General features: G+C 38.9%; 1 protein-coding gene across 3 annotated transcripts in view; it reads right to left on the minus strand.

Annotated features, from left to right (window-relative positions):
- The window catches only part of Ica1 (islet cell autoantigen 1), a 145656-nt gene that overhangs the window by 124016 nt on the left and 7500 nt on the right, over positions 1 to 14140 (minus strand). For all 3 annotated transcript variants that reach the window (XM_042696086.1, XM_042696085.1, XM_042696084.1), the window contains one exon: positions 351 to 452. In XM_042696086.1, coding sequence (XP_042552020.1) covers positions 351 to 367 — 17 coding nt within the window. In that variant the 5' untranslated portion in view covers positions 368 to 452. The remainder of the gene's footprint in view (positions 1 to 350; positions 453 to 14140) is intronic.

The raw sequence follows: 14140 nt of genomic DNA on the forward strand, positions 1-14140 counted from the left end.
CATTCTTTATTTCATAGATACACTACATAAAATTCCTGTACACACCTAACAACGGGAGTAATAATGAGTAAGAAAGTGACAAAATGCATCAAGTTACTAAGCTATAAACAATATTATATTCCCAAGAGAAAATGGAAACATAAGTACATTTCCTAGAAAACACGTTAGATATGAATTTAGAATGTTTATCTCTTCATTTTCACTAGTTTATATTGGAGAGGAGAAAACAGGTTATTTACTACTAATGCATCTCTTAATTTTTCCATTTAGTCAATATTTATTGAGCATAAATGATGTGAATTCTATTTTGTTAGCAAAGCTCAGAGTAGGAAAGAAAGTAAACTACTTACCATTTGTGTCCTGACATGTTTTCTTCTTTTTTTTTATTCTACTGTTGATGATTTGGGAAGAAGGGGCAAGGAAAACACATGATAGGATATGTTATATTAAACCTGAAATAAAAGAAATATATTTAACAGTTACACATTGTATTATATAAAAATTTCAACCTAAGCAATTTCTAGTTGCATTATAGGGGCCAAACATTTTAGCAGAATACAACACATTAGTAGTGCCTAGCTAGGAAACACCAGAAGAAATATCACAAATAAAGCTTTAGAAAGAAACAGAAAAGATGTTAACATTAATAATAATAACAATCAGAAAGCAACATCAGATGTTATCATTTATATGAAGTTTAAAACATGCAAAATATAAATTACTGATATATGCAAATATATAATAATGAAGGTCTACCTTTTAAATCTTTAAATCTATAATGATCATATTTTTATGAAAGAGTTGTTTGAATAAAGAACAAAAGAAAAATATGGATTGAACTGTGATGAGGCTAGTTGTGTAAAATATTAAAACCATCACAGTTTCATTCCATTATAAAAAATTAAATTTATTTCTAAGTGATACATACAACATACGTATTAAGCTGAGTGTTGATGACTCATGTCTGCAACCCTAGCAACTCAGGAGGCTGAAATCTGAAGATGGTAGTTTGAAGCCAGCCTGGGCAGACAAATCCAAGAGACTCTATCTTCAATAGCTATCAAAAATTGAGAAGTAGAGGTGTGATTCAAGTGGAAGAGGACCAGCCTTGAGTGAAAAAGCTAAGTGAAAGTTCAAGACCCTGAATTCAAGTCCCTTTACTGGTGCACGCGCGCGCGCGCGCACACACACACACACACACACACACACATCAATATTGGACACATTAATGGCATAACATATATTGTCTTGATATGCAGTATTTGAAAAATAATATACACCAAGTTCCAGGCAGCAGACCTAGACGTACAGGATGGAAGAGGTGATCTAAAGAAGGTACACAATAGCTTTAGCTGTTATCTGTAACATTCTTTGTATTAAAGCAGGTAATGATTATATTATATCTGTAAGCCTCTTTATTAGATTTGAAATATTTCATATTCCATGTCCTAAAGCAATAAACTAATATGTTGCACAAATACTTAAAAACTCACATGTTAAACAAAAAAGACTTGAGGGCTGGGAAGGTGCTTAGTGCCTTGCATTCATGAGGTCCTGGGTTCGATTCCTCAGCACCACATAAGCAGAAAAAGCCAGAAGTGGCGCCGTGGCTCAAGTGATAGAGCCCTAGCTTTGAGCTAAAGAGCTGAGGGGCAGCACCCAGGCCCAGAGTTCAGGCCCCCTAACCCACAAAAAAAAAAAAAAAAAAAAGATTTGATAGGCTAGAATTGGATACCAAGAAAGATACAACGGGGAAAGACGTATTTATTAGCTTACTATTGTCATTTTATTTCATTAGTAAATCTGTCACTTCATTCTTTTTCCAGTCACTTTGTTTGCTTCCCTTATGCAAACTAGCCAGGCTCTACATTAAACTTTAGTAGTTACTGGAGAGACTAGAGAGCGCACTACACAAAGACAAGGCCTCTGGTCAGACATAGAACCTCTGGCTGTTGCCACGTTAGCGCTAAGCATATGAACACTATGGCATGCTCTATAAAATCTGATCATTCTCCCTGCATCTAAAACAACCCCTAAATGTGACCAGGGCTTTCCCAAGCTTTTAAAAACTGCTTTAAAGTCTGGGGAGTTGGCATGGTGAGTACTCAGCTAGCATGTGCAAACTACTCCCCCCCCCAAAAAAAAGTAAGTTTGATAATAATAACAAAATATAATAACTAAAAATACATTTGAAGGGAAATAAATTAAGGTGATAAAATTCTAAGCTTCTGACAGGGATGAGAGAATGAAAGAAGTAACAATTCAAAGTATTCAGATGCCTCTGAATGGCAGCACCCCACCTTGTGGATGGTTGCCAGTGTCTGGACCAGTTGCTTTGGGAACAACATTCAGGATGAGTATGCACTGCCCTCCCTCAGTGCCATCAGGAGAACTCACTAGCTCACAGTTTTCTCATACGCGCACAACTTCTCTGCAAGTACACCGTTATTTTAATTCAGTATTTCCAACAAAATCTCTCATTAAAAAAAAATTAAATTATACTCTTGCCTTGAGTTTGATTTCATTAGAAGCTATTGGGATAGTTTACTTGTGGTGCTAGAGACTGAACCAGCTTACCTAGCTTTATGGATGCCAGGTAAGCACTCTATTTCTGAGCTACACCTTTAGCCTTTTTCTCCTAATTTTGAAGTGCATAGGGCAGTATTATTAACTTTATGCACCCTGGTGAACAACAGATCTCTAGGATGGTTTCATGTTGCACTGACTGAAACTATATATCCAATGAAGAGCAATTTCCCCTCTCCCCCACTTCAGCCCCTGGTAGATACGATTCTATAAATTTGGCTATTTTATTGTAAAGGTGATATACAGAGCAGTTACAGTTATACAAGTAAGTTAATGAATACATTTCTTTTTGAACAGTGCTACTCCTCCCTCATTTTCTTCCACTTCCCCTCCCCATTTTCTTCCCCCACCCCTAAGTTGTAAAGTATTTCCAATATAATGTCTAGTGCGTATCACTGTTGCATTGGTTCACCCTTTGAAACCTCACCGTTTCTGTGATTGCCCTTCCCTTCCCCAAATCAGAGAAACATATACAAGACAAAGGGTACAGAAATAAAAAACAGTGACAACAGGGAATAAACCAAAGTAGAAAAAAGAAAGAAAAAAGACATAATTGCAAACACTACAATAAAAAGACCCTCTTGTTCTATTTCTTGGAGTTCATTTCAATAAACATCATTTTATATGGTCATACATAGCTACTGAGCTATTGTTTTTGTTTTTGTTTTTGGGTCCGGTCGTGGGGCTTGAACTCTGGGCCTGGGTGTTGTCCCTCAGCTCTTCAGCTCAAGGCTAGCACTCTACCACTTGAGCCACAGCGCCACTTCCGGCTTTTTTCGTTTTGCTTATGTGGTGCTGAGGAATCGAACCCAGGGCCTCAGGCATGCAAGGCAAGCGCTCTACCACTGAGCCACCTTCCCAGCCCCGCTACTGAGCTATTGTGATCCTCTCCTAACATCTGTTTCATACCAGAGACAATAAACATCTTAAGACTTGCTAGCATAACCCATCTCATCTTGCTTTGTCACTTTCCAAACCCAGTGTTAAAATCAAAACGAGTTTTAAAAATCACTATAATCCTTATCCCCTTCACTTCAGTTTAATAGCCTCATTTATCAAACATGCACTGAGCATGGAATTCATATGTACCAGGTATTGCCCACAGCCTAAAGGTCCTTATAATCTAGATCAGCTCTGTCTTACAGAAAAATACTATGAGTTACACAGGGAAATTTAAATGATTTATAGACTGGGTGATAATGTCTGTAATTAGCAACTCAGGAGGCTGAGATCTGGAGGACTGTGCTTTAAGGCTAGCCCAGGCAGAAAAATTCACTATACTCCATCTCCAAAATAACCAGCAAAAACCAGGGCTAGAAGTATGGATCAAATGGTAGAATGCCAGCCATAAAGTACCCCCCCCCAAGACGTTGGTACCACCCAAATATCTAATGGCTGTATTGAAAAAGTAAAAAGTAATAGTAAAAACAATTATAATTGTTTATTTAACTAATATGTATCAAATATTATTTCAATATGTAACCAATATAAAAATTACCAGTGACATAGTTTTTAATTCCTCATTTTGTACCAAGTCCGAAATATGATATACATTTTATACTTACAGTAAATCTCAAATCAGACATTAAGTACTCAATAGTCTCATGAACTTACTGAGTATAGTATTAGACAGTCTAAGCAGTAAAGATAGACATATAAGCATACATTCCAGAGTCAGGAGACCCTTGACACCATATAATAAAAACCACGACTTTCCAAATGTGTAAATTCTGTGGTAAAAATATCATTAGAAAATGGCCAGAAGGCTATGATTGGCCAATATTTGAATGCAGAATTTTCAAAGGAAACCATCTCTCCCCTTCTGCCACTCACAAAACAATCCCAAAATGAATAGCATCATATCTGGAGCTTTCTAATGGCACAGAAAAGTTCCACTGTGACCATTTTCCCTTGGGAGATATGCCAAGGAGAACAATTGTCAAGTTGCTTGTGATGACAAAAGGCAAAAGCACCAGTTTTGTCCCTGTGAACTTTTTTCTTCCTCATGAATGTCTGTCTTTCACAGTGAAACTCTGTCCCCTCCAGGAAGGCAGAGCAGTTGTGCATAGAAGTAGAGCACATACACTCATACAAGTCAGCAGATAGGAAAAGCAAGTTGTTATGGATATATCAGCCTGGGAAAATGGAAATAAGTTCGGAGGTATGCTCTGTGTCTAGAACAGAAGGAAAGGAGAAAGATGCTTTCTGTTCAGAGATTGGCATCTGGCCAATGATGAGCAATCTACCCACTTGAGACTTGCCATGCAGTCCCTAGATGGAGTTGCAATATGTCTGCCTTATGGTACCAGGAGAGGCACCAAAATCATAGTTGCCCTTGGCCACCCTTCTGACTGAGAGAATAAGGAGGGATACTGTGTTCAGATTTCATGATCAAGTTTCATTACGCTGATTTTCCTTTTATTTTGACACAACTGGGATTTAAACACTTGTGCACTTGCTAGGTAGGCACACTACCACTTGAGTTACGTACCCAGGCTTCTTATGTATTTGGTTTATTGGGGGGTTTTTTGTTTGGTTTTCTTTGGATAGGATCTCACAATTTTGCCCAAGAACAGCCTTGAACTAAAATTCTCCAACCTTAAACATCCTAAAAAGCTTGGATTATGTATGTGAGCCAGCATACCTGGCTGGTCGGTTGAGATGTGAGTCTCAATGACATTTTATCTGAGTTGACCTTTTATTTTGATTCTCGCTATCTCTACCTCTGGAGTAGCTGGGATTACAGATGTACATCGCCATGCCTAGCCTCTACTTCTCCTCTTTACATATACTTTCTGTGCTTGGTCCTTATTTTTTTATTTTGTCGGTCATGGGGCCTGAACTCGGGGCCTGGGCGCTGTCCCTCATCATTTCAGCTCAAGGCTAGCACTCTACCACTTCAGCCACAGTGCCACTTCTGGCTTTTTCTGCTTATGTGGTGCTGAAGAATCGAATCCAGGGCCTTATGCATGCAAGACAACCACTGAGCCACCTTCCCAGCCCCTTAGCCCTTATTTTTAATCACCCAGGTGAACTGGAAAAACAGCAATAACTACCCTCTTTGTCATTACAACTTCAAGGTACTTCAAGGCCATTTTTAGCAAATTGAACAGCTTGGACATAAAAGTTTTTTCCCACTCCATTAAGGCTCACAGATGCTAATGCAAACATGGACTTTGACTCACTGATGAAAAGTAAAGTCTATCTTTGGCTGCCTGGAGCCCTCATACTGGAGAACATTCTCATTCCATATGGGCTGTCTTCAGCTGCAATGAAGACTTGTTCTGGCCTAGAACCCTTTCCTCTGAACCCTTCACTTCCACAGTGAGTGGTAGATATCTCTGACTATATTTAACTTAGGCATAGAGCCTAACTTTCTTGAGCCAACACTTATTCACAGGAAAAGGTAAGACCAATCATCATTTTATCATCTGGGTACTCATCGACCCACAAAAGTTTCACATTTAAAGTTAATTACTGTGCCAACTTAGGTGGTAGAATTTTTCTCTCCTGTTCAGTGAGTTTTTTTCTGCTATTTCAAGAATGAGCTGAACCCACAATCCTTCTTCCTTGTGTCTGCATGTGGCATATGGTAGAAATTCTTGAGTTGCAGATCTGAGCCAATGAAAATTTTGTAATTTTCTCCTAATTTATTGAAAATTTCTATTGTGTAGACAAAAACTGACACTATGTTTGAGCTCTTCAGTTCCGTTGTGCACAACAGCATGTAACTCTCTTGGAGGAAATGGACTGGGTTTTTGTGTTGTTACTGCTATTTTTTCCTATAAGCAGCACACTTTTCAAGAAAGCAGACCATCTTGGAGCCATGTGGATACAAAGTGGTCCCTTAGAACCATCCCATAGAGAAGTCACTCAAATGCTAGCTTCGTAGCACCACATGGCATAGAATCTGAGATGCAAGTCTGTTGACATTTCGACATTCCTGAAAATGGATTTGTGTTAAAATCACAACCTCATCAACTATTTGGCAGACACTTTTGTTTTTCATGGAACATAAAATGGTAAGGCCTCACAAGCAATGATTTCTTATATTTGATGATAAGCAGAATAATCTCCTATCGCTATGTATCACAGACTGTGGTGCTATTTGTGTACATCTGAAAGAGATCTGCTGTGAGAGAAGGCACAGTGCTAGCTGTGGGGTGGAACAAGGCCACGATAAGGGAAAATGTCCCCTTATTATCGAGAAGAGGGAACAGAACTGGATTCCTACATGGCATCTGGGCTATATCTTTGAAAAATTAGCAGTTTCTGATCAGGCAAAGGATGGGGGAGGGTGTAGACTGGGGAGTTATATGGAAAGAGAGCACAGAGAAGAATAAAATTCTTCAGCAATCGAACAGCATGGTGATTCTATTCTAATGCATCTGTAACTTATAGACCAAGTGATAGGTCAGAGAAAACAGAAGCCAGTCACTAAAGGCATCCACCACAAACACTGGAAGTTTGTAACGAAGTCTCTTGGCTTTTGCTTCCAATTGGATAAGACTAATTTATATCCTCTCCTCTGAAGAAAATGACCAGTTTTCACTATTATGTTTTTTCGTACACTAAATCCTACAGGTGAGCCAATCAATCACAAAAGTATACTTAACCAGTCTTTAGAGAAGCAGAAATGGTTCTGCCAGTTTATTACACCTGCTACTGCTATGCAAGTGACCTGAAAGGACACAGTCTTTAGGTTTATTTCTCTGCTCTGTAGTTTCACAATAAATTTAATCCATAAAGGAGAGCAGAACAGAGAGGAAAAACAATGGAATGAAGTAATTTCCCTTTGAGACCCAGAGACATAAAAGCCTGGTAACACAAAGCCAATTAGCATCAGAGGTGAGGACCTCCATGCAGGCTTCTCTGTTCGCCTTATGAACAGAAGAAATACAATCTTGTAGAAGTTCTAGATACCAAGGTAAAAAATAATGGAATGAGCTGGATATGGTAGAGCATGCCTGTCCTCTTGTCTATGGTGAGAAGCCTAAACAGGAGGAATGATAGTCCAAGCTGGAGAAAAGGCAAGACCTAGCTCAAAAGCAGTCAGAGCAAATAGGACTGGAAACAGTTGCTAACAGTAGAGCACCTGTCAAATAAGTGAAAACCCTGGAGTTAAACCTACTATGACTAAAAAAAAAAAATTAATAAAGAAATAGGTCTGTATTTACTTTGGTAGAGTATGTTTCCATCTTATATCCCCTAGATTTCTTTCTAATACTTTTAGGTCAATTATGATTTTTATAATTTCTTATGAGAAGTGTGTTTGGAGTATAAAGGTGTTTTATCAGAAACAAAAACAAAACAACCCTAGAAGAATTTCTCTAGGCATAATTAACTGCATTCATGATTGTTTTAAAATCCTGGTTCATCAGATAGTGTCTTCAAGCTGTTGAGAAAGGGAGATTCAGGTGTAGGTTAGGAAGTCAAGTTAGCTTTTGTTCATCTTTGCAACAGCTAAATATTAAGATAATTTGGAGTAGGTTTTATGAGTTTTTTAAATATCTCTCAGACATGACATAGCTTTTCCTTCAGATTTTCATAAGGTTATGTTTACTTTGAGCATTGTAGTGGATTCTCTTTCTAGTCTTGTGCCTCCCACAAATAATTTTTGACATTGTATAAACTTACAAGTAAATGTGAAGCAGGATCACGCCTTAATTTTATGAGTTAGCAAGTCTCACAAGAGGAAAACAGGCATCTAGAAGATGATGAGTTTTTATTTGAACTCTATAGATGCAATTTACTAATAAAATCTGTATTTTATGTTAATGACTTGGGAGGGGGTCTTAGGATGTGTATGTGTGTGTGTGGGGGGGGGGGGGGGCTTGAACTCAGGGCCTGGGTGATGTCCCTTAACTTTTTTGCTCAAGGCTGGTGCTCTACTACTTGAGGCACAGCTCCACTTCCAACTTTTTGGTGGTTAACTGAAAATAAGAATCTCAAAGATTTTTCTGTCCAGGCTGACTTTGACTGTGATCCTTAAACCTCAGCCTCCTATGCAGCTAGGATTACAGGCATGAGCACCAGTACCCAGCTAAGATTATTATTTTTTTTTTTTCCGTCAGTCGTGGGCGTTGAACTCTGGCCTTAGGCGCTGTCCCTCAGCTCTTCAGCTCAAGGTGAGCACTCTACTGCTGGAGCCACAGCGCCACTTCCGGTTTTCTAGTGGTTTATTGGAGATAAGAGTCTCGGGGCTGGGAAGTGGGCTCAGTGGTAGAGCGCTTGCCTTGCATGCCTGAGGCCCTGGGTTCGATTCCTCAGCACCACATAAGCAAAAAGAAAAAAGCTGGAAGTGATGCTGTGGCTCAAGTGGTAAAGCGCTAGCCTTGAGCTGAAGAGCTAAGGGACAGCGCCCAGGCCCAGAGTTCAGGCCCCACAACTGGACCCAAAAAAAAAAAATTAAAAAAAAAAGTCTCATGGACTTTCCTGCCCAGGCTGGCTTTGAATGGCGATCCTCAGATCTCAGCCTCCTAAGTAGCTAGGATTACAGGCATGAGCCACCAGGGCACCCAGCTAGATTATTTTATTTGTATTTCAAAACAGCTCAGATGCTAAAGTATGAGCAAGTAATAATTAAGCTTACTGCCTCCCTAAGACTACCAAAATCATACACTACTGTAAATATTTGAACACCTCCCAATATACCCCCCCAATGTAAATAACAGTCTGTACACCATGACCATGAGACATGTCTGTGCCTCCTCAAATCCTTTTCACCTACCTGCCTTGACTTTGCTCATCAGCAGAACAGTAGACAGGACAGCAAGCATCTAAGATGCCCTTAGTCACAAAATCAATATACTTGCTTCAATTCTTTTCAGAGACATATCTTAGAGAAAGCATAGAAATAAGAATATAACATCTTCCCGTTGGTTTTCCCCCTTAGGGCAGCCTTCAACTGAAGCCTCCTGCTTCAGTTTCCCAAGTGCTGGGGATTAAAGCCTACCATATTGGGCTGCAACAGATTTTTAAAGATGAGGAAATTGGGATAATAAAAATGCAGAGAAATGCTGGAATGAAACATTCATTACTCAGTCTACCCAGTGCTCATCTCAACCTTTTCTTCTATTACAAAAGATGTTTTTCACAGGAAAAATTTGGATATAACAAAACCAAGGAAAAATAAGTCAACTATTCTTTAAAATGTTAACATCTTCAACCTTCACGTTATCTAACACATTGCCTATATCCTTAGGAAACAAATTAAAAACAAGATAAACACCAAAATAAATGACAAAACTCAAACTCATCACAAGAGGTGTGGTTCAGTGCTCCTCTTTCTTTTGCTTAAAGTCTTACTTTATAAAGGCAATCCACCTGAATTTTCTCTTCAAACAAAAATCAAAGCAGCAATGACTAAGATGCTGGCATTTGCAAACAACAAATCTGAAAGAAATCTGCAAGAACTAGTCATACAAAATGGATTTGCAGACCAAAAACAGCAAAAAGAGACAATAGTTTCCTTTTGCTAAGAAAAATAAAACCAATTGCTTAGAAAAGAAAATTGCAATATAAGCTTATATTTACTTTTATATTGTTTAGATTGGTTTATATAACTTTCAAATGCCAATTCAAATTTAGCATATAGATTTTTAATCTGTATTTATGGTAGTCTTTTTTCTATAAACTTTATCTCAAAAAGCAAAGACAAAGGACCATTTTAGTCAGGCAACGATCTTAAACAATTTCTGTAACAAAATACTTTCCTTTCCACCTCCTGCGGAGATCCTGGTTAAATAATAGAAATAAGTGTTATTTTCTTTGGGGTGAGGGGTGTGGCAGTCCTAGGGCTCGAACTCAGTTCCTGGACCCAGTCAGTCCCTGAGCTGTTTTGCTCAAGGCTAATGATTTACCACTTAAGCCACACCTCTACTTCTGGCTTTTTGGTAGCTAATTGGAGATAAGAGTCTCATGGACTTTCCCAATCAATCTAACTTCAAAAAATGATCTCAGATCTCAGCCCCCTGAATAGGTAGAATTACTAGCATGAGCCACCTGGACTGTTATTCTTAAATTACAACTACAAAATACAATTACAAAATTTGAAAGACTGGGGCTGGGAAGGTGGCTCAGTGGTAGAGTGCTTGCCTAGCATGCATGAGGCCCTGGGTTCGATTCCTCAGCACCACATAAACAGAAAAGGCCGGAAGTGGCACTGTGGCTCAAGTGGTAGAGTGTTATTAGCCTTGAGCTAAAGAGCTCAGGGACAACACCCAGGCCTAGAGTTCAAGCCCCACGACTGCCCCCCCCCAAAAAAAAATTGAAAGACTCTTAAAAATGCTACTCTTAAAAGTGATTCCAAGTTTAGAAATCTGTAATGGGACAGAAGAATTATCTGAGATAATTTAACTTTATCATGTAAATCTATACTGTCCAATGTAGCAGTCACCAGCCCCATGTGGTCCCTGAGCGCTTGATGTAGGGCTGTCTGAATTCAGATGTGTTCTAGTTGTGAAACAAATAGATAATTCTACATGCTTAGTAATCCCCCAAAGTAAAAAAATTATAGTAAAAACTGTAATTTATATTGATACAATTTATGTTTCTCATATTGGTATATTGGTATCATATACATTGGTATATATATGATATATAATATACATTATGTATCATATTATATATGATATACATAGTATATATCACAATGTATATAATGCTTATGGCTGCCATTATATTTTTCTTGAACAGACTTGGTCTAAGTCATTAAGAAAATCAGCAAAAAACTAGGGATTAATTATCTAATTTAGGTCACTAATTCTGCATTAGATATCTTTAGTCTGTTTTCTGCCTAAAATTTGACAGTTATTCTGTCAAAGATGTCATTTGTAAAACACAAAATCATATTTGTGCATCTTAATGACCTTTTTCATAAATTGTTTTAAAAATGTCCAATCCATTAAGGAAAAAACTACTTGTCTTAAATCAGAATTCTGTGAATGATAACTATGAAGTGGATGGAATACAATGACATCATCAGAAGTAAAAAGATAAGTAGCCAGTGGTTCACACCTGTAATCCTAGCTACTCAGGAGGCTGAGATCTGAGGATCGTGGTTCAAAGTCAGCCCAGGCATGAGACTCTTATACCAATAAACCACCAGAAAACCAGAAGTGGCACTGTGGCTCAAGTGCCTTGAGCTAAAGAGCTGAGGGACAGCACCCAGGTCCAGAGTTCAAGTCCCACAACTGAGCAAAAAAAAAAAAAAAAAGGTAAGGAAACTTCTGGTTTTCTGGTAGTTAACTGGAGATAAATGTCTCACTGACTTTCCTGCCCAGGTTGGCTTTAAACTTCAGATCTTAACCTCCTGAACAGCTAGGATTATAGGCATGAGCCACTAGCGTCCAGCTGGGATAAACTTTAAGGTTAACTTCATAATTTAAAGCTTTTTAAAGAGATGACTAAGCTATTTCTTACAACTCCATAGGATTTCTTAGCTTAGAGCAAATATATATGTATATTTTTTTGTTTGTTTTGTTTTTACAGAACATTTAGCTCAACCTCCTCTTTTCATGTATAAAGAAACTTGAGTCTGGAGACTGAGTGAAGAAAATTTCCCAAGGCACAGAGTAAGCCTCTTTTCATTAGACTTAAATTGCTGAAATAAACAGACACCGGTCTATGGTTTATAAAATGTCCATGGTATGCACAAATCCTGTAAACAAGAGTACAGCTTCTTCTCTGGAAATGGCCTGTGTTTCAGGACTTTCCTTGATTAAGTTGTGGTCACCAAATCTTGTGTGGGTTTGAGCTGCATTATGAGTAAAGAATGAAGTTAGCCCATGCAAAGGGCAGAAAACTTTCCACTGCAAAAGTAAGCAGATAGAAAAAGACATTTTCATGTACCCCACGACCAGAACCACCCTTGCCACCAATGGACCACTTAGGTAGTGTTACTTGAGAACCAATAAAAGATAAAAAGATTCCTTTTCCAGGTTCTCTCTCCTTTCTCAGAAAATAAGTTTAAGGAATGAAATAGCAAGCACCACAGTTCATAAGGCACAGCCTGGTTGTTTACATGGGGATGAGGAGAGGCAGAGTCATTAGGTGTATACCTGGTAGGACAGGCTCAGGTAGAATAACCAGGAAATTGCATGAAGACATAGATTCAGAGAGAAGCAGGAAATTGGCACCAATACAATGTTTACATGCTTTACATCCCTGCCTCCCTGTGTTCAGAGCAATTCAACCTCCTGGCCTCAGGAAGTAGCAGGTGGGAGAAACTCTTTCCTCCTGCAGCTGAGAACCATGGCCTTGGTGTTGCACTGGGCACTTTCTTTCATGGCTTCCATGCTTCTCCCCTCCACTTCTTTGAAATCGAACAGCCCAGTGGCCATAACTACTCACATACTTTCCCCTGTCTCTCTAGGAGGGATGGAACCCACTTTTTCTTCGTTCTACTTTATAGCATCTATTATTCCTTCTCAAGTTAACAGATCTCCCTTGTTTTCTGTCCAAGGTGCACAATCTCTTTCTTTGGCCCCCAAATTAGTGTTCTCTTCCCACTCTTCAGAGTTCAGAACCCACTCAATCTGACTCCTTTCTTTACTATGCTAGAGACAGTTTTCACTAAACCTGTTTTCTTTGTTAGCTCTTCTTCCTCTGTGCTTATATATTATTAGGTTACATTGGGCAGTGGCTCATGCCTGTAATCCTTGCTGATCAGAAAGCTGAGCTCTCAGGATTATGGTTTCAAGCCAGCCCAGTCAGTTTACTGTCTGTGAGATTCTTATCTCCAATAAAATGGGGGGGGGAAAGTCAGAAGTAGAGCTGTGGCTCATGTGGTAGAGTGCTAGCTGTGAGCAAAAGAAGCTCATAGATAGCACTCAGGCCCTGAATTCAAGCCTCAGGACGGACTGTCTGTCTCTCTCTCTCTGTATATTTGCATGCTCATATGTGTGTGTACACATGCACGCACACATACACATATATCAAATTCAACCTGAGCTATCTTTTATGACACTGTTTCTTTCTAGGCAATTTCACGTACTTCCATGCTACAACCACCAGCTCTATGTCGATGGCTTCTAAAATTAAACATCTCTGCAGACACCAGATTCACATTTTCACCTGGATACTATAATTATTATATGTTTTTTATTGTAAAAATACTGTACAGAGGGGTGACAGTTACATGAGTAAGATAATGAGTATATTTCTTATCGAGCATTGTTACCTGCTCCTTTGTTTTTCACCTACCATCCCTTCCCTCTCCACTGCCCCAACTACCTCCCCCTCCTCCTCCCTCGCCCAAGTTGTAAAGTTCGTTTTCAACATACTGTCTTGTATACCTCATTGTTACAGTGGGCAACCGGTATCCTTATTTAAGCGTTTTGTTATTTCCCTTCCCCTCCCCAAATTAGAAAATTGTATATACAAGATGCAGGGCACCGGAATCAAATACAGTGAAAACAGGGGTTATACTGTGGGGGAAGAACATACAAAAGAAACCCCCAAAAAAATCACATAATACATTATAAATACATTAAAAACAATAGCAAGAAAGGGGCTGGGAAGGTGGCTCAGTGGTAGAGCGCTTGCCTTGCAT

The sequence above is a fragment of the Dipodomys spectabilis genome, unplaced genomic scaffold, assembly GCF_019054845.1.
Source record: "Dipodomys spectabilis isolate Male_0828 unplaced genomic scaffold, ASM1905484v1 ptg000197l, whole genome shotgun sequence".
In the NCBI taxonomy this organism is placed as follows: Eukaryota; Metazoa; Chordata; class Mammalia; order Rodentia; family Heteromyidae; genus Dipodomys; species Dipodomys spectabilis.